Here is a 20,351-nt window from a genome sequence, read left to right on the forward strand (position 1 = left end):
GCCAGTACCACAGTCAAAAATAAATGGTCAACATTGATGCCGACACTTACAGCGTAACACGCAGCCACCAACACGCCCCCTCCCCCGTCTTCTCCCCTCCATTCCCATCTACTCTTTCCCCCTCTCCTGTCTTCCTCTCCCTATTTCCACACTTTCACTTCTAGTACTTATCGTATATTTGCCCTAATTTTTCAATATAGTACATAAAGCAAATGCTGTACATTTCCGAGGATGTTACTTTCACATCCGTAGATAATATCTTCATCTCTATGTGAAATGGATATATTTGTATTCACATAGTAGCAGTGTAACATCTCGCTATATATATGTACTTATGTATCGGATATGTAACATCTGTCCCTATTCTAATAAAAAAAAAAGAATCTAACCGAACGTTATCGTGACGTCACCAAGCTGTAAACGTTGCCAAAACAGTAAAAAGGTTTTAAACACAACTATGATAGAGTATGAAATACATCCCGATCGCAGAACCATAATTTTCTTCTTCTTTTCTTTTTTTTTAAGACGACTCAAATGTGTGTATGCTTTCTTTTGTCCGGTACTGTAGATGGTTGTAGTGAGTGAGTATGGTTTTACGCCGCTTTTAGCAATATTCCAGGAATATCACGGCGGGGGACACCAGAAATGACTTCACACAGTGAACCAATGTGGGGAATCGAACCCGGGTCTACGGTCTGACGAGTTTAACACTAGGCTGCCCTACCGCCCCGTAGATGGTTGCAAAGCGCTATTCATTAACTCTTACATTAGTATTAACTAGTATTTCTGAAAGTCATCCTTTCATCCGCTATCCTTAACTGAATACCATTAGATAACAGCACTACTCGTGGAGTCTCCATTTGAAACAAGGGTGGACGAATCATGGATTTGAACTCCCAAACGGACACCCGCCACTCCGTAATAATCACTGTTTACGTAAGGCAGACAACTCTTCCATGTAAATTGAGGAGCAACAAGTCCTTGTTTGTATCCGGATAGGATATAACAGATCTCACATCTCGTCGTCCCGTCCTCGACTGCTGTTAAGGTTCGAGATAAGACCAGCCTTGAGACAGGACACGCCCACGATAGTGTAAAGGTTAGTGTAACCCAGATATACTTCACAGAATAAATGTCCTTATAACTGACGTCGAAACGGGTAGTGCAGTTGTACCACGCACATTCTAACATGTCGTAACAGGGTGTACCCGTGATCACGAGTGGCTTGTTTGCACAGTGTATACTACCATGGTCATTCGTACGTCCGTTTTACGTACACATACGTATGGCACGCTACAGATTTGATGGTACTACTTCACCTATCCTGGCTCAGGCCTAAGATTCGATAAGAAAGCGTAATACCGATTTACAGTGACTTGCATTGCTTGAATTACAACCGCTTGTCTAGCATATAGGTCAGACTTGCCACCTGCTTTGTCCTACCGTAAATATACCGAGTGGGTTCGGCCATGTTTAAGACATTATTCATGTGAACCTTCGGATTTATCTGTCTAAAATCAATGTTTTTTCATGTTTCAACTCGGACTCATTTTTCAATGCTGTAACAGCTTGTGTTAACACATATTATGCAGTAAACGTTAAGGTTAAGGAATTTGAAACGGAATTACATGATCTCCCTGCTCTCGGTGTTCAGATTTTTAGTGACATTTTTCAATGAAGCACTTTGCTAATTTGTATAACTGTACGTATTACGTGTCAATATAATTATGACTGAAGGATTCTGTACCCTGGGACTTAAAAATAACTGAAATGTGGGACATCAAACAATACAATGCTTGACAACGCCTGATAATTGCACTGCATGCTCAGCTGCAAGTTTGGTGGTCATAGAAAACCGTTAGACCTACTGTGTGAGTGAGTTAAAATTTGACGTCGTGTCGGCATTGTTTCAGCAATACGGCGACGTTAGGCTTGCTAATGTAATGACAACAATACAACGTGTGTCGGATAGTCTATGGAGATTGAGACTGCAATTCAATCGCCAAGTAAATCAAATAACGAGACATATATTTAAACAATACATGTTTTGCAAAAGAATTTAGATTGGTAAACAGGCATACTATGTACATATCTCTCCCTACAAAGATATTTAACTATTTAAAAGAGGGGACCTTGCATGATATAGTACAGTTAGATAACTGTAGGTATTTTTATAAGTATTTAGATGCAGATGTGTATATTCAAAAACAAAATATTTATATAGTCAGAGAAAGTACGTTTATCTTAACTTTTTTCTCCACACATTGACAGCTGCTATTGATGCTGTATTCAGATTCTGTCGATTCTGTTGTCAAATATTCTGTTGATGAAGCCAAACTGTTATACTTGACACAATCGAAGATTGTTATGTATTATAAACGATCTTAAGTGTTTGGGTATTCGTAAAACAACACACCTGTTGCAGAAACAGATACTCAGAATGGTGATAACTAACTTACTGGTATTTTCTTAGTTTGCCAAAATAATGTAACGTTCATAGTACTATAGTTGACCAGGTAATGTTAACTTAAAGATTTGTGTAACGTTATGAAAACTCGGGTGTTCTTTCAATACGTCTGAAGAACTATTGTAAGAGTATTGAATGATCTTGTGTCCACAAAGGAGTTTTGACCAGCACAAGCGTTTGCGAGTGTGTGTGTGTGAGAGAGAGATCGCGTACGTGCGTGTGTGTGCGCGTGTGTGTGCGTGCATGTATAGAGGTGAGGTGAAATTGGGTCTAACGTCGTGCTTGAGAATATTTCGCTCATATGACGAGCATGTATAGAGTCTCGGGTACTTGTTCTGCTCAAAACTCCTAGTCCACATTTACTCAGGTAGTGAATCTCCCCTCTCACTGGGGCTCGTTTCAGTAAACAGAAATTATCCGTTTCTATCAAAACTATATATTGTCACTAGTGGACAACTCTACGGGGCCGATCTCTGACTTGACAGTTCAGTTGATATGGTGTTCCTGTGAACGTTGCACTGACATGATATCATACTGTGAGATGACAGAATCGAACATTCCTCGAGTTTGCCAACTGCCAGTCTTCCTTAATGGTGACGTGGTGAAATCAAATGAAAACGACCAAACTTTAATTTAAAATTTCCTGAAATTTCACTTTCGAATATTGTGTATGCCCTTTTGTAGAGAACATTCCTTGAATGTTCCTTATTTCTTGCCAAAACAAGAAATAACAATGACGGTTACTAGGGATGCAACGATTCGGTTCGCGAAAATCGAATATGACGCCTGAGTTTTGATTTTCGATAACCATTATCACTATTTCGATTCGATATTTGAATACCTATTTAAATTATTTCCACACAGCGAGAACGTAATTTTGGTTCCAAATCGAGCAATTTCGAGCGCTGAAATAAGTCGAAACGTGATTGGTTGACGCCAGGCTAATTATCCAATGAGAAATCTTGTTAATAGACATCGCCAAGTTGAATATGGATTTTCACGCTGAAAAAGCCGACTCTGGGAGTTAAATGAAATCTGATGTTTTTACTTGTGTGGAGAATCTAATTGAATATGATCGAATCGATGGTCCAATATCGTAATCGCATCGCGGTCTGGGTGAATCGTTGCAGCCCTAATGGTTACACTAATTTTCACACTCTCTATCATCACCACTCTCCCCAGTTCATATAAAATCCATATAACGTTTTGTGGGTGTACAAAACTCCACGTCACAGTTACTTTTGGCTTTGAGTATATTATTGCACTGTGTTTCCTACTCTTACTATCCCTGCACAATAGGATTTGTACTTACAAGTATATGATGTGCATTGTAAGACACATTATTAATCGTGTGCCCTGCTTCTCTTCACTAATAGCTAGTGTTTTGTTAAATATCCAGTTCCCTGGTATAACACTAAACGAAATTCCGTAGCTAGGACCCTATATGTACAAGATCATAAACCGCTGTAGTACTTGTTTAGACTAATGGGGTACGTGCTTGAAGGTAACGCCTTCTTAAATGTCAGCAAAGCTGATTTTTGTTTAATTGAACTCATCATCGATCTTCAATCTATTTGTTTGATCTATTTGTTTGATCTTTTTGTTTGAAAGCCCTGTTATTATGTGACTTACAAACATGTGATATCACGGTTAGAAGTCTGACCTCAAGACTGGTGAATGGCCAGTTGACCCTTCAGTCTGAAATAGAATATATTTGAACACTCTTAAACCATTCACATTCTTCACATTACATTAATCTACCCACCTTCACTTCATTGATTCTAGTATTTAAAGTGTTGCCGAAGCCCCGGGTTCGATTCCCAAGCTGAGTAAAATATAGAGATTGTGCTGCGCGTGTATGATAACATGATAAAATATACCAAATATACTTTGTTCTGTTATTCCACAGTTGCGCAAATGTCTTCGCATTCAAAAGGTTACTATTAGGAGTCTGGAGAATATAAAGTTTGGGAAATATATAACATGTACACATGACAGGGGTGTAAGAGAGGTTTCAAACATTTTTTAGAAAGCTCCGGTTTTTCACGCCAAAGTCCCGTGTTCGATTCCCCAGGTGGGTAAAATGTGTGAAGCCCATTTCGGGTATCCCTGATATCGGATATTGTGGAATATTGCAAGAGTATTGCCAAAACCATAATCACTCTCTCACTCAGGAATGGGCACAGGAAATAATCTGTTGTCGGGTTGTCATCGTGCAACGACTCCAGCAAGTGTCAGTGGGTACCCGTCAGTTTCCTGAAATCTCTTCCAACTGTGTTACATGTCATCGGTTCCCAATTGCGCAGATCGATGCTCATGCTGTTAATCACTGGATTGTCTGGTCCAGACTCGATTTTTTACAGACCGCCACCATATAGTTGGAATAATGCTGAGTGTGGCGTAAAACTAAACTCACTCACTCACTCCAACTGTGTTATGAAGGACTAATGTATGTACTCTCCCTCCAGTATTTCGCTTCCTATTTCATGTCGACCAATCAATACAAAAACGGAGTTTAACAAAAGAAAGAGTAAAACAATTTACTCAAAATGTATGAAGTGTGAACAATACAAACAAATACCAAGGAATCTCATCTTAATTTCCATTATGTTTCGCTGAAACAAATGCGACCTCGCGTGCGCTATCGTCGTAACGGAACCAGTGATATCTCGATCCTTGCACGGCTCTTTGAGCTGTACTATTTTCGGTACCACCGACGGTGCAGGATACTCTTGTCTTTTTCGAAAACACCTGGTGCCGTAACGATTTGAAACTGAATTACTGATAAACACATCCAAATGATATGGTCAGAATTTGTCGCTTTTATTAACGACGTTTCACCGTCTTAATTTACATTTGGGGATTACAGTGACTGTAATAAAACTTTAACTCATCAAAATATAACATCCCATCTCAACCTCGCCAACACGAACTCGAATGTTCCTGAAGAAAATCAATTCACCAACACTGAACATGGAAACACTATACATTCATGAGTGTTCAATATAGTCCGTTCATAACTTTTCAAAGTCACGATATGGCTGAAATATTGCCGATGTGACTATAAATCCTCACTCACTGACTCACTGACTCACTGAATATGACACAGAAACGACAGATCTACTCAAATCTCTGCGTAAAGCGGAGACGATTGTACAATATTGACTTCATAATGAGTAAGTGCTTGCTTGACGCTTCTTTCACCCCGTTTTCATTAACCTTTAAAATTACACATGCACATGACTGTAATCAACGAAATGAATTCGTCGATATTGGAAGCTGTCATCATATTATCTACACGTAATGTCATTTATTATGCAGAATATTTACAATATTTACCAATATATTAAATAAACATTACTGGTTTACTTGACATCCTTTGACTAAGTAATAGGATGTGCCATTATTACACCATCAAACACTGTCATAATGAACGAAAATACATTATCATTCGTTACCAATGCTATAGAATAATTCCCTTTCCATATCTGACAAACTTGCTTGGAAGGGTACCATCTGTTTGCCATTACAATATCGACGAGAACGGTGCAATGAGAGACGAATGTAGAGCACGGCCAACATAAGAACACTTATCGAATTGTCCGGGTTCTTCAACTGAACACTTTAACAACCATTAACCTCTGTTATAGAATTGTTTGTCATCGTGCTTAATATGCTCCATATATTGGTCCCTTTTGTAGAGCACGGCCAACATAAGAACACTTATCGAGTAGTCCGGGTTCTTCAACTGAACACTTTAACAACCATTAACCTCTGTTATAGAATTGTTTGTCATCGTGCTTAATATGCTCCATATATTGGTCCCTTTTGCGCATGTGACTTGTGGGGTATATTGTTCATTTCATGTCACAGTTGATGATCGATTATACCACCCCATGATCAAACACAGTCACCCCGATTGCCCAATGCACCACGATGTGTTCTGTCGTCCGGAATGAGTTTCGTCTGTGTAATTTCGGATTGAATTTTCATCACCCTGAATACTTTGGGATCTCTCAGGTAAGATACGCTATATATTTATACACTTTCAAATGAAACATGAATATAATTTAAATATTGTTCAAATGAAATGATTTCATTGTTAGAATTATAACATTACAGTGATGGATGAGAAGTTTGTAAACGTGGAAAGACAGAAGTATTGGCAAGAAAACAGAATGATCAGTAGTGACAAAAATACTAATAATTTAAAAAATCAAACAAACAAAACAATAAAAACAAACTTACTCCCAACAGTAACGCTTCCGCCCCCTCCCCAACTGACGTTAATAACAATACTGTGGGTGTAAAACCTTATTGTCACAATTTTTAGTGCAATGCATAAGAAGTGGAGCACTTTTATGTTGTCTATCCACAAAAGTGTTCTATTTCAACATACCAGCTTCTAAATGCCACTTAAGGGAGTCAATGCATAAGAACTCTACAGTACATTACAGAATATCTAATCACTATCAATAAATACATGTACAATGTAGGTATCTAAGACACGCGGGTGTTATGACGATTATTTATCGGATGTTTACAACAATGTCCACAAGTGGCTTTTCCTGCCTGCTTATTTTTCCCCGCCCAAAGGACAATGAGCGGTGGAAGAGTTTTATTTTAGGCCTTCGTAGGGTCGTGTTAAAGGCAGACAACAGCAGTAACACAAGGGTACTGTATATTCCCGATGTTATACTGCACAACGATATTCACCTTCCTGCACATACTCATGGCAATACTTAAAGGTTGCCTTCCTGCAAATACCCATCACAATTCCCAATTCCCAACACTAAAACATAATATTTTGTCAAAATTGACTACACCAAAACAAACGCCTTCAAGCAACACTTAACAATAAAACTTCGCCTTTCTGTATCACTTACCAATAAAACTTCGCTTTCCTGCAACACATAACACTAAAACGTCGCCTTCCCGTAACACGTAACACTTAAACTTCGCTTTCCTGTAACCGCTTACACTAAAACGTCGCCTTCCTCTAACACTTAACACTAAAACATCGCCTTCCTGTAACACGTAACACTAACATATCGCCTTTCTGCAACACTTAACACTAAAACATCGCCTTCCTGCAACACTTAACAATAAAACGTCGTTTTCCTGTAACATGTTACACTAAAACATCGCCTTCCTGTAACACGTAACAATAAAACGTCGCCTTTCTGCAACACTTAACACTAAAACGTCGCCTTTCTGCAACACTTAACACTAAAACATCGCCTTCCTGTAACACGTAACACTAAAACGTCGCCTTTCTGCAACACTTAACACTAAAACATCACCTTCCTGTAACACGTAACACTAACATATCGCCTTTCTGCAACACTTAACACTAAAACATCGCCTTCCTGCAACACTTAACAATAAAACGTCGCTTTCCTGTAACATGTTACACTAAAACATCGCCTTCCTGTAACACGTAACACTAACATATCGCCTTCCTGCACCACATAACACTAAAACGTCGTCTCCATGCAAAATCAGCCAAAGATTTATACACCCACTCGGGCTTATACACCAATGATCTCACACAATCTCGAAAGTCATTTCTTAAATCCACCGAGAAATGGGTGAATGTTTTGTAGTACTGCAAAGTACACAAAAAGTACTGGACTTTATGCATAAATAGGTGCGGCCAATGTTTGTTGTCGTGACACACACAGCAGCACGAGTACTTGGTCAACAAGAAACCTATATGTGCGTCAATATAGGTAAAACTCTATGGATAACATCTTCATTATGATGCAATGGCGACGTTTAGGTATAGATCTGTATATACCGTTGTCAAGCAAGCATGAGTGTAGAACATGGTACAGAATGTTTATGACGGAGTAACTTTAAAAATTATCATAGGTACGAGGAAGTAACGATGGTAGACTGTAGGTTACCTTATAACAACAAAAGGATTATACTGTAACCAGAGAACGCACAATGGAAGCCAAGTAAATAAGAGGCCAACTAAACCGTATTAAATTATTCAGATGGTACACTTGAACCGCCCACAGCAGGAGAAAGGTAGAAGGCTCGTTTGGCGACTGTAGAGAAGATGTCTGTCTTAGCTTTTAAGGGGAGGTTAGTGTATAACGGAGTCCACTTTGTCATCTGTCAACCCCCCGAGAAATGCCAGCCAAACAATGTGTCCCCCAAGCCTGCGTTAATAATAGTGTATTTGAAGTTCCCAACAGTCAATGTTGAACGGTCTTCTTTAACCAAGGATGTTATCATTTGTGTTATGTGCATAGATCAAGAGTAATGCACCTAGAGAAATATATGCTTGCACCTAGAGAAATATATGCTTGCACCTAGAATAAAATATGCATGCACCTAGAATAAAATATGCATGCACCCTGAGTAACATATCCATGCACCTAGAATAATATATGCTTGCACCTAGAATAAAATATGCATGCACCTAGAATAAAATATGCATGCACCCTGAGTAACATTTCCATGCACCTAGAATAATATATGCATACACCTAGAGTAATATATGTATGCACCTAGAGTAATATATGCATGCACTAGAATAATTTATGCATGCGTCTCCACAGTGAGATGGGGCACTAGATGGCGAGTTTATTGATCAGAGAATGCACTTTGGGGACTTCTCGTTATCGCCTGGGAGATTGTGTTGTACTTTTTAGGCGTACATGTACCTGGGCCACTCATCTGTTCATACTTCTCATCCACGAACGATTAAGCTGGGAATTTCTGACTGGGGTTGGAAGCAAACCATTCGACACTTTTGAAACTTTCATTTCGTAACGTATGATAGTGTTGCTTATTAGACTATACATGTTCAATTTTCCCATACAGTGTAGCATACACAACAATTGTGTAACGAATTGTAAAACAATTTGAGTAACGAATTGTGAAACAATTTGAGTAACGAATTGGAAAACATTCTGGGTAACAAATGATATATTATCGGATACAAAATTCTAATAGTATAAATTCATCTATATTGGCATTGTTCGTAATACTGCGAATAGAACAACATTATTTTATCATTGCATGTAACACTTGACGTTATTATGAAAACACTGAAAGTCTCTTCATGTATGTTTAAATGTCTACTTTCAGTGGAGATGGCCCCGTCCAATATATCTGATTTACCGTCTAGTGATGGCGGGATATACACTGTTTGCCCTCATCTACACGCTGGCAGAAGTCGACGGAGCATCAACAGAACCCGTGTCCAAACAAATGGTGTACTTTACCAACTGGTCATACCTGGTTCTTACATTACATTTCTTCATTGCTTTCGTTGTTGCTGTTGTATGTCATATACATACCAGGACGACTACCAAAACACACCCAACGTCAGAAAACGCCCCCTCCGCAAACGTCGGTGAAACTACGACTAACAGCGACCACGACAAGGGGAAGGAAAGTCATGAAGACAGTGCCATTAAAACTGACAATGAGATAGGCACTGGCGGATCAAAATCAGAATCCAAATCTCCAGACTTCAGTGAGGCTCAACCCGTAAATACAACACCCTGGTATTCCAAGATATCCTGGATCCTTGCCAACATCACCTCCGATACCTGCATCATAGTGACGTCGATCTTCTTCGGTGCGTTATACGATCCTTCATCAGGAATGACACTGTCAAATCTGAACGTCCATGGCCTCAACACAGTCTTCGTCATCGTGGACACCTTCATCACGGCGCGACCTGTCCGAATTCTACATTTTATCCATGCGTTGACATACGCTGCGGTGTATATGATCTTCAGCCTCATCTACTGGGCTACAGACAAGGCCATCATTTACAAATATATACTGGACTGGTCCACGCCCGGGTCCACCGTTGGTATACTGTTGGGCATATCTGTGCTTGTGTTTATACTGCAAGTTGTATACTTTGGTCTTTATCAACTTAGGCTGTACATCTACAGGAAAGTATACGGTAAAGAGAGTTAATAGGCAAACTATAATACTGACACCTCGAGGTTAAAGAGGTCCGTGCTTCCAAAGTGTCTGAATTGACCTGCGAACAAAGATTCTTATCAGTACTTCTCATACAATATATCACATCCTCTTTTATTCTTGTGGTCAGGAGTGACAAGGGTTTTACACAGATGTCATACGTTTACAATCTTGGCGATACCCGAGGAGATCTGGGTTAGCATTGGTCTTCAGCAACCCATGCTTGTCGTAAGAGGTGACTAACGGGTGGTCAGACTGGCTCACCTGGTTGACAAATGTTAGCGTATATTAATTGGGTAGATGCTGTTGATCATTGGATTGCCATTTGAGTACCTGGTCAAGGATCATTTACAAACCGCCTTCATATACTTTGAAAAACTGATGAAATCAGAGTAAATCAACAAGCAATCCAAAAACAAAACAAATTAACTCAACGTATGACCTGTTTATGTTAGTCATAGTGTCAACAATATACTTAGCAAATACTTAGCAGCGTTGTGCATTAATAAACAGTAAGTTTCTCAGCTTTTCATCGGACACCGATAAAGCACTGTGCGAAGATTTTTTGTACTTGCCATCTTTAGAGAAAGTGAACAAAATAATTCCAGATATATGTGAAATGGGTTTATGTACTTATATATAACGTTATACATTGTATGTGCAAATTTACTTGCAATAAATCACGAAAATGGATTTCCTCTATGACGTCAAACGACGACCGAGAGGTCACAGCCGTATAAAGATAAGGGGGCAGTACTACGCAGTGCTTAACGTCAGGTCAAATTTGCTGCGGGCACTGTATTGTCGTGATGTTTTGTTCACGATGAAGAAGACTATTCCTAAACAAACATCCTCACTGTAACCGGATAAGTTTTGGTAGTAATACAATTTATAAGAAATTATGATATGGTATTACATGAGAAAGCACGTAAAATCGAGTTGGATTACCCTATCCAGCATGTAAATTAGTTTTCAGATCCCCATAATCTCCTGTATGTGTACATGCATTTTTTGCGCCATTATTAACAGAGTATTAGCCATGTCTTCATATATATATGTCTTTTGTATGTGTGTGTGTGCGTTTGTGTATATGTCTGGGCTTGTGTGTTTGTGCGTGCGTGCGTGTGTGTGTGTGGCTTTACTATCAGTGATTTTTTAGATATAACTGTGATGTTTTTCTCACAGGCCATATGGCCGGATGCTGATTTTAAATCCCTGGAACAATGTAATTGTAATTCAGCATGTGACACAGTAATAAACTCCATTTCTTCTTCTTCTTCTTCTTCTTGTAATGAAATTACAGAAAACAGTACATCATCTATAATAAGTTGACGTCATAGCTTGCTTTATTGTGTTTTACGACGTCAGAGGAAGACGTCATTGGTACCGTATTTTCCCTACTAAGCGCCGGAATATCTGAAAAGCGCTGGGGGTAAAGCAGCTCAATAACAATTACGGTAATAACACCCAGTAAGTGCAAAAACGCCGGGGGGCTCTAATAAGCGCCGGGTCTGGAACAATAAGCCCCATGCGCTTATTAGAGGAAATACGGTATGTTGATTAGTATATAGCTCTTCTAATTTCCATTAATTGTATAACATTTCTCGATTTGTTTGTAAGAATTTGACGCTCTTTCGGCAGAACATGTAATTACTGGTTGTACCATTTAAATAATGTCCTAAATAGATAAACAATTACAGGGTTTGACTGTGTATTTTAACGTTGGAAAATTATTTAATGATTCACTTCAACGTAAATGAAAAAGAATATTTCAAAACACGAAAATTTATAATATATTTTTTAAGATATGACTTTTCTATGGCGGGTTGCACATCATAAGAGCTAATGTACGTAGATCTATGTGTTGCAGTTATGCCTACGTTTCTTCTGTTAACACTGTGAAGCCCATTCCCGGTGTCCCCCGCTGTGATATTTCTGGAATATTGCTAAAAGCGGCGTAAAACCATACTCACCCAGTCACTCTTTTAACACTTGTGTAAATGTTACAAATATGGTGTACTATGCTAGATGTGTCAAATTCTCATGTAAATATTGTTCAAACAAACAAAAACATTCACAAGATAAAAATGTATAGCCTATATCCACATATGATAATATTGAACAGGGCAAGGTAGATAATGAAATTAGTTTCCTGAAAAAATATCTGAACGCCACGCAAATTACATAGTATACTATTTAAGCAGCAAGATAGGGTGATTATGTTTAGTCTTATTCAACCGACCTTCACCTCAAAGAAATTGCAACATATGTACAACAATGTTGACATATGACATCACTGTCGATGACCGATTGCAAACAAAATGGAGGGTTCGCTAGTGTCGGTAAGCAGGATTTTGCAAGGGGCGTTCCTGTGATCAAGGGAACGTGTGTCTATAAATATGTGGGGGTTAACTACTCAGGAAGACTCTAAATGTCTATTGTTATTTGGTTTTAATGTTTTCATTGTAAGTAAGAGAAGAAGTCAGAAATGCCGAAATTTACCGTTGTCATTCTGCGTGAGTCATGGCGTCACGCTGCAAGGAAACGTTTTGACAATTCATTTGATATCAATTAAATCACTATGTTGTTATCTATTTTCAATTTCCTGTTTCTTGCTACGTCACATGCAAATTCTAAACTTACTTACCCAATGCATGCTACGAATAGACCCTTAGATGTCTGAACATTTGAGAAAATGCTACGCCGCGTAAATCCTGCATTTGTCCTCGTTTTCACGCCTAAAATGTTTCATTTGATTTAATTTAGACCCTTGGATTTGCTGACAAAGACCATTTGGAATTTAATTGTAAGATGTATAAGAAATTCAGTGATGTACTTGTCGCAACTGAGTGTCAAATATACGTGATGTAATAGGCGTCACATGACCGGCCTTCCTGATCGATCTGTCACCATGCAATATCCAATATGGCGAAAAGTTCACTTGGGCTTTCGTGTTCATGTATTTTCCAAAACATCTTAACCGATTCCAGGTTTATCGGCGACGTTTCAGAATTTTTATTACCATTGCTGATTTAATTAAAAACTGATTTCCGTGATAATTAATATTCTATTTTCAAAAATTCAATCCTCCAAATAATTATCCGTTCTTTTTACATTTCAAAACGTACTAAAAAATAACAAGGTGAATCGCGATTACGAAAAAGGCGAAATTTACGATGTGCCCAATTCTGAAAGATCTTTCTGCAGTACTTTTGCCTTGTCTAAGATGATAGTGGGTGACATAAAGAAACTGGAAATTTCCCACTGAATTCAAATCTGTGAAGTGTATTTGAGTGCGTGAAACGTACGTTTTGAATTTATGTGGAACAATATATGTGTCGCTCTGGCAGGGCGTGCCAGCTTAGCGTGGGTAAAAAGCCCGATGTGAACGTTTTGGTGCTGAAACACAAGGATCCACCACGGGCACCAAACCCAGAGTCACCTGATCCTTTCACGACTCGTGTCAACTCCTGAGATTTTGTCCAATACACGTGTTCCACTCCCGGTCCATTTATTCATGTAGGAGAGAACTAAACTGTGTATGTGTGTGTGTGCGTTAGGTCGGTAGGGGTTGGGGTGACATTGGGGTGCGTGGTCTGAAGGCTCGCTTTTTCCGACAACGAATAATAATATTTACATATTTAAATTATATGGTTCAAAAGCATTACATTATGGCATGTTATTCAAAATATATATATAAGGTCTAGGCGGCGTGATATTGCTGGCGTAATGCTGGGTGCGGCCTCTCAATGCTGCTGTCGAACCCATTCGACAGGAGAGCAGCATAATGACACTAAAACTTACAATAACTACTGACAAAGTAGGATTTACGTTTCAAATATGTATGAAATGCATGAATTCACAGTTTACTAAATATAAAAACCGTAAGTACTAACTGTTTATGTACCTTAACACGAAAAGTCCGCGAATTTAAAATGTATTTCCCAAATTTCTCCGCACGCAGCCACAAACATTGGCCATTGTTGACTTCAGGCACTTCATGTCGAGTGGTACTAAGTCTAATATATTATCTTCAAAATGAAATCATTTCTTTTACAATTTGTTCAATAATTTTGTTCCTTGGTGGAGAGAAAACACTTAAGTTCCCTACTTTCTAAAAAATAGCAACTGCTTGTTTAATTAATCATAAACTAAAACAATCTCAATGATAAATCGCGGATTGGATGCATAGGAACGATCACGGGCGGTAAACAAACAACTCCACATGCATCGTGGTAGCGAAAACACTATTCCCATCTTATTAATATATCCAACTATTTTCTTTTTTTGTTTGAGTGGCATTTAGAAGTTGCTTCTGTAGAGATGACACATCTTTATGGATGATCAACTTCTTTATTTTAACAATAGCGACGAAAACGCTTGAAAACGGTATAAGAACCTATACCGAAACGTCGCTATTGTTAGAATAAAGGAGTTGATAATCCATAAAGTTGTGTCATCCCAACTATTTTCGCTAAAAATAATTTCATTACGTAACTGTTAATGTCTTTGTGAAAAAAGTATCATATTTAGCGAGTTTATAAACCTTCTAACATTGCCATTGTTGACAGCCGTAGGTGACACGCTTGGCCTAAATTGTTTAGGTGACAAGACACGATGAATGTTTGAAAATACGAGTTCATAAGCAGAATCTAAACTTATATACATCCTAACAAAACGATTCAATATCTTAAATAATGCAGATCATAAAAAACTAATCACAGTATTTGTAACTGTATATTCCCTTGATGAAACCGGAAGCACATCGAGGTAAAATATGCACGAGTTGGAGAGCTACCATTGATACATTTTCTAAATAGATTCAGATTCCCGTAATGCAAAATATATTGTATAATTAACTTTTTAATCACCTTCACTTGGTTACTGGTAATTGGTATAAACTGTTTTTCTTTAATATTGCCGTCGGTGCGTAAGATCTTTTTTCCCACAAATCCGAAGTCGTGATGGATTTCGCAGTCGATGTTTTTTCGAATACTGTTCTGACACGGGATGATATTATAAAATGTCAGTATGTCATCACAATCACATAATATTGTTCTGTGTCTATGGACAATTCTGATAATTGTAGATGTCAATTCATGGAGGACCTGTAGTTCACTGAAACGAATGAAAACACGTCTAGTGTAGGTAACTATATTTATGGTAATTGGATTTCCTAAAATTTGGAATAATGGAATCAAGAAATATTCATCGTCTATGTGAATTAATTTCACTCAAAATCGGTATTTATTTTAGACATTAAAACAGGTAATCAGCACATCTTTTGTTCTTAAAGTAGGAGCAAAATTTATATAATTTGGTTGCCTCAGCAAGTATAGCTTTCAAAGTTGTATTCCTATGAGCTATGATTAATCATACTAAATAGGCATTAATTGGATTTGAAAGATCACATATTTCCAAATTTACTGTTAACATTCAACAAAGATTTCTGGTAGACAACATCTGTCTTTGACATCCGGTGACCTTTTCCCTTACTAGCAAAACGAAGTTAGATTTCGCGATCTTAATTTTCGTTTTTCTCTCGTCATATTCAACTGAAAATGATGAATGGAACACTTGTAGAAGAAACGGTTCGTCAAATTTCGCCAGGGTTTATACATGAAAGTGGTGTAAACTTTGCTCTGATTAAAATAGCTATATGATTTATTTTCGTACGTGTTACGGAATACAACACCTGCGTTATGTAGGTTAGAGTCGAAAATATTAAACATTAACACTTGAAATTAGGACTGGTGAATATTCATAAATCATGTGTTATATTCTGAAATTTTCGTGACTTGACACGTTGGAATAAAGTTAATAGTGTCATTTGAATAAAAGATGTGATGACATCGAAAATACGATTTGTTTACGACTAACGTTGTCGAATATATTTTTCAGAAACGATTTTAATTTGTCGTCGCATTGATATTTGCAGATGCAAATATACGAATTTAAACTCATTTGAATATGCGATATCGGAGATAAGAATATTGAAATCGGTTGCCGCTAATTTAACGATTTATACAGGTTCCTATAATATGAAACGCACTCCACTGTCAATCAAGTAATTCAGGTAAATTCAAGAAAACTTAATTGCTTTGGCCTTAACCTCTGTATGTTTGAAAATATCAGGATAATTTTTGATAATAATATTCACTCTATCTAGTATTAATGTGCAAATTATTTTTTTCAGTTGTCCCTTATTTAATGACGGAACAATTGTTTGAAATCACCCACCCTCTTTACAACGCCGTATGCTGAAATTAATTCAGCAGGATAGAGTTAAAGAGTGAGAGGAGTTGTTCACATTATACGGGTCAAGTTCTCAGCATTAAGAATCCATTATCGCTATCCTGAAAACTCGGGAGAGACACCATAAAATTCTCACCCTATAATCCGAGTTTTGGATGAATTCAGGCTGATTCCATTTTGAGAAACTAGTGAAGAGTCGTGTCCTGGCTTCTTATAAATTTGAGTGACATTACCTGTGTACTCACACGTAAACATGAGACGCTTTCTTTAGACTTCTATGGAAGGTGAGAACCCCTTCCTATTCAAATACCTGAGCGTTCAAGGTCTCGTGTCATGTCAATTCACAGGTGCATATTGCCGTGACTGACGTTTGAACAAAATGGCTGAAGTACAGAGCAAGCTGCGTTTGTTTGTGAGGCAACTGTCTCCTGTCCCCGAGAAAATAGAACCCTTCACCAAATCACAGGTAAGAGTGTCACATAACCCACATTCGTGTACATTATATACACTATCTAACAAATGTATCAGAGCTCCACTAACGTTATTTTGGGGATTGTGAATTTCCGATGTGGACCTTATCTATTTCATATAACACACCCAGAACAATACACGCGGGTATGACATGTCACGTGCACAGGTCACAGGTCACATGTGGTCCCAGTTCTTGTTCTCGTACAGGGACCTTGTTTGTTTATATGTACACTGAATAATTGCTATCAGGATTAGTGCAATTCATGTTTGGTGGAACGTGCAATAGATTCTGCTTTTAGGGGCGTTTTCTTTGATTATTGAAATGATGATGTCTCTTCTATTTGTTAGAATATACTTTGACACATAAGGCACCCACTGTCACAGCCAACCCGTATCCCTAACTGCTGAACCTCAGCCGCCAATGAATTATTTACCAGCAGTAACAGACCACGTGGTGGTTTTCTAGAGTTACTGCCCACGTTTTATTCAATGTGTGGGTTATGAAAAGGATTGTAAGGAGGGAGGGAACAACTCCACCCCCCACCCCCACCACCCCCGGGATGAACAAGAGCATTTAGGGGATGTTAGGGTGAATGGAGGGAGTGGGGTTGTGGGGATGGAGGATTACCTTCAGGGGTGAGGGGGCGAATGCGAGACTTCAGGAGTGTGGGTTGTGGGGGTGAAGGAGAGCCTTCGTGGATGTGGAGTGTGTGTGTGTGTGTGTGGGGGGTGAAGGAGAGACTTCAGGGGTTATGGGGGATGGGTAAAGGGGATGAAAGAGAGCTTTCAGAGGTGTTGGGGGTGGAGGAGGGCCTTCAGGGGCGTGACGGGAATTAAGTAGAGCCTTCAGAAGAGTGGGGTGAGAGGATAAAGCAGTGTGGGATGAGGGGCTTGAAGGAGAGCCTTCATGGGTATGGGGATGAAGCAGTGCCTTCACGAGTGCCTTCAGCAGTCTCCACTATTTACAGACCGCCGCCTTATATCTGGAATAGTGCGGCGTGAAGCTACAGACGAACTCACAAACAAACCTCCTTTCCAAAAAGGTGTATCGTTACTTGAAAAATGATCATTCCATTATTGATTTGTTTCAGTGGAGCTGGTGCCCGTCCATAGCCCTCGCAGTGTTCTATGGGGTAGTGACGATCTACTCATTGAATGCATTCACACTGTGGTACAAGTCAGCTGTTCTCCAGTACGATGTCGGCGTGTTCCTCACCACCTGGTCCTACTGTACGGTATTCCTCCACTTCCTACTGTCCACACTCATCGTATGTACTCACCATGTATCAGTGTACTGTCTGCAATCCCGTTCTGCTGTGAGGAATAGACGAAGTGATGAGGACTCCTCGAACCAGGACGGTCAACCCGACACCAACGACATCGTCAACGACGACGCCAGCAACATTTCTGAAAACAACACCAGCAACAAGTGGATCACGTGCCGGGACCACTTCTTGAAACACGTGACCATTCCAGCATCATGGATACTTTCCAATATTGTTTTTGTGTTTGCGATCGTTGTGACAGGCGTTTACTACACAGTTATCTGTCCGAAGGATGTCACCTGCGGGAGATTCTCCAACATCAACGTCCACGCTCTGAACACCGTCTTCATCGTCGTCGATGTCATCGTCAACGGACGCCCAGTGCGAATGTTTCACGTAGTTTACCCTTTCATCTTTGGATTCATCTACGTAATGTTTACTGTATTCTTCTGGGCGCCCGATCACAGTCGAGTTATTTACCGCATTGTGCTGAACTGGAACAAACCAGGACTGACAATTGGCGTTTTGGTTGGTGCCATTATTGGCATTGCGTTGCTCCATGCTCTTCACCTTGGAATCTACAAACTTAAACTTTATCTGTACAATAGAAAATACCAAGAACCTATTCGAGTTTAAACGATAAATAATATAGGGAGATATTACCATACTATGAAGGTCCAAGTCTTGCCGATAGGGTTTGCCTTAACCGATAGGGTTTGCCTTATATATTATATCTGTGATGTTGTTCAGTGGTCCGGGACACGTCAGCGAAGTGTCGTGTCTTATAATCGAATCCACTGATCGATCTGATTCCAAGTTCGCCCAGAAGATAGCCAGTACCTGTGCTCATGGATTTAATAAAAGTGCTTAACGTGAGGGGATCGTCTCCTTAGGATTTCTTGCCATGTTCAGGATGTTTCCTGGAAGAAGTTTGTGACAATACGCACATTGATGAGGACGGTATCGGTAATCCTTTGATAATGTCTTATAACACCATGTTTATGATATAAAGCATGCTTTTTGCAGAGAGTATCACAGACCAAGAATCAAGTCTTCAATGATACGGCGTGATATATATAAAACAGAATTCCAATTCTAATATAGGTCACATATTGCTTCCGACAAACGTGAACGAGGAGAGGACGTAATGTTCTACTGCGTCACTGACGTGTAACCCTCATCTTACCAGTTGCTTGATAACGACATTAGAATCTAATTCGAAACGTCGCCTCTCAAGAATAAAGAAGTTGTATATCCATAGAATTATCATCGTTCTTCATCACCTGAACTTCAAAAATGCCCATCAAAGAAGTGTTTGAATATTGCTCAGCATAAAGTGAAAGGTGACTACTGGAAGGAAGAATTAATCCAGTGGAATAATTCAAAAACAGCTTCTACATTCTTGCATACTAGTTTCTCTCTACCAGCTCAGCAATAAATGTTAATAAGTATTTATAAGTATTTTTTTCACGAAAGCTCTGAACCTGGGGTGGATGGGGTTAACTTACTCAGATGACAGCCAAGTGTGCATCAGTGCAAAAGCATCCCAATTAAGTTATCGGAAAACTCAGCTAGAGACCTGTGTCGAAGAGGTGCGCTCCTGGGTTTATTCCAATTTTCTGAAAATGAATGACGAAAAAACCGAATTCGTGATTTTTGGCTCACAGCAACAACGACTCAACGGTCCCCACACACACACCCCAATGGCGACAGCTCAGCTATGCGGCATCTCGGCGTGATGTTTCATCCATCCTTATTTCTCCAACCCCACGTGAGATCTCTTTCTGTCTCTACAATATCAGCAACATCAAGAAATATCTGACTGTGGCTTGTCTGAAAACTCTTGTGCAACTAGTATCACATCCCGCCTTGATTACTGTAACTCGCTGCTTTATGGAACATCCAGCTCAAACATCAAACTCGTACAGCATCTACAG

General features: G+C 39.1%; 1 protein-coding gene across 3 annotated transcripts; it reads left to right on the plus strand.

Moving 5' to 3' along the window:
* Nucleotides 1–963: 963 nt before the first annotated feature.
* LOC124254726 (protein rolling stone-like) lies at nucleotides 964–19,865 on the plus strand. Of its 3 annotated transcripts, none has more exons than XM_046688569.1 (3): nucleotides 964–1,099; nucleotides 17,026–17,144; nucleotides 18,241–19,865. In XM_046688569.1, the coding sequence occupies exons 2-3, from the start codon at nucleotides 17,058–17,060 to the stop codon at nucleotides 19,048–19,050; spliced, it is 897 nt and encodes a 298-aa protein (XP_046544525.1). In that variant the 5' UTR covers nucleotides 964–1,099; nucleotides 17,026–17,057; the 3' UTR covers nucleotides 19,051–19,865. The 3 variants fall into 3 exon arrangements, with proteins under 3 accessions (XP_046544525.1, XP_046544524.1, XP_046544526.1); XM_046688568.1 differs by lacking the exons at nucleotides 17,026–17,144; nucleotides 18,241–19,865 and adding exons at nucleotides 6,341–6,487; nucleotides 9,572–11,251; XM_046688570.1 differs by lacking the exons at nucleotides 17,026–17,144; nucleotides 18,241–19,865 and adding an exon at nucleotides 9,572–11,251.
* Nucleotides 19,866–20,351: the final 486 nt, after the last annotated feature.

Source organism: Haliotis rubra, unplaced genomic scaffold, assembly GCF_003918875.1.
Source record: "Haliotis rubra isolate DU_JTF1 unplaced genomic scaffold, ASM391887v1 Scf58, whole genome shotgun sequence".
NCBI lineage: Eukaryota > Metazoa > Mollusca > Gastropoda > Lepetellida > Haliotidae > Haliotis > Haliotis rubra.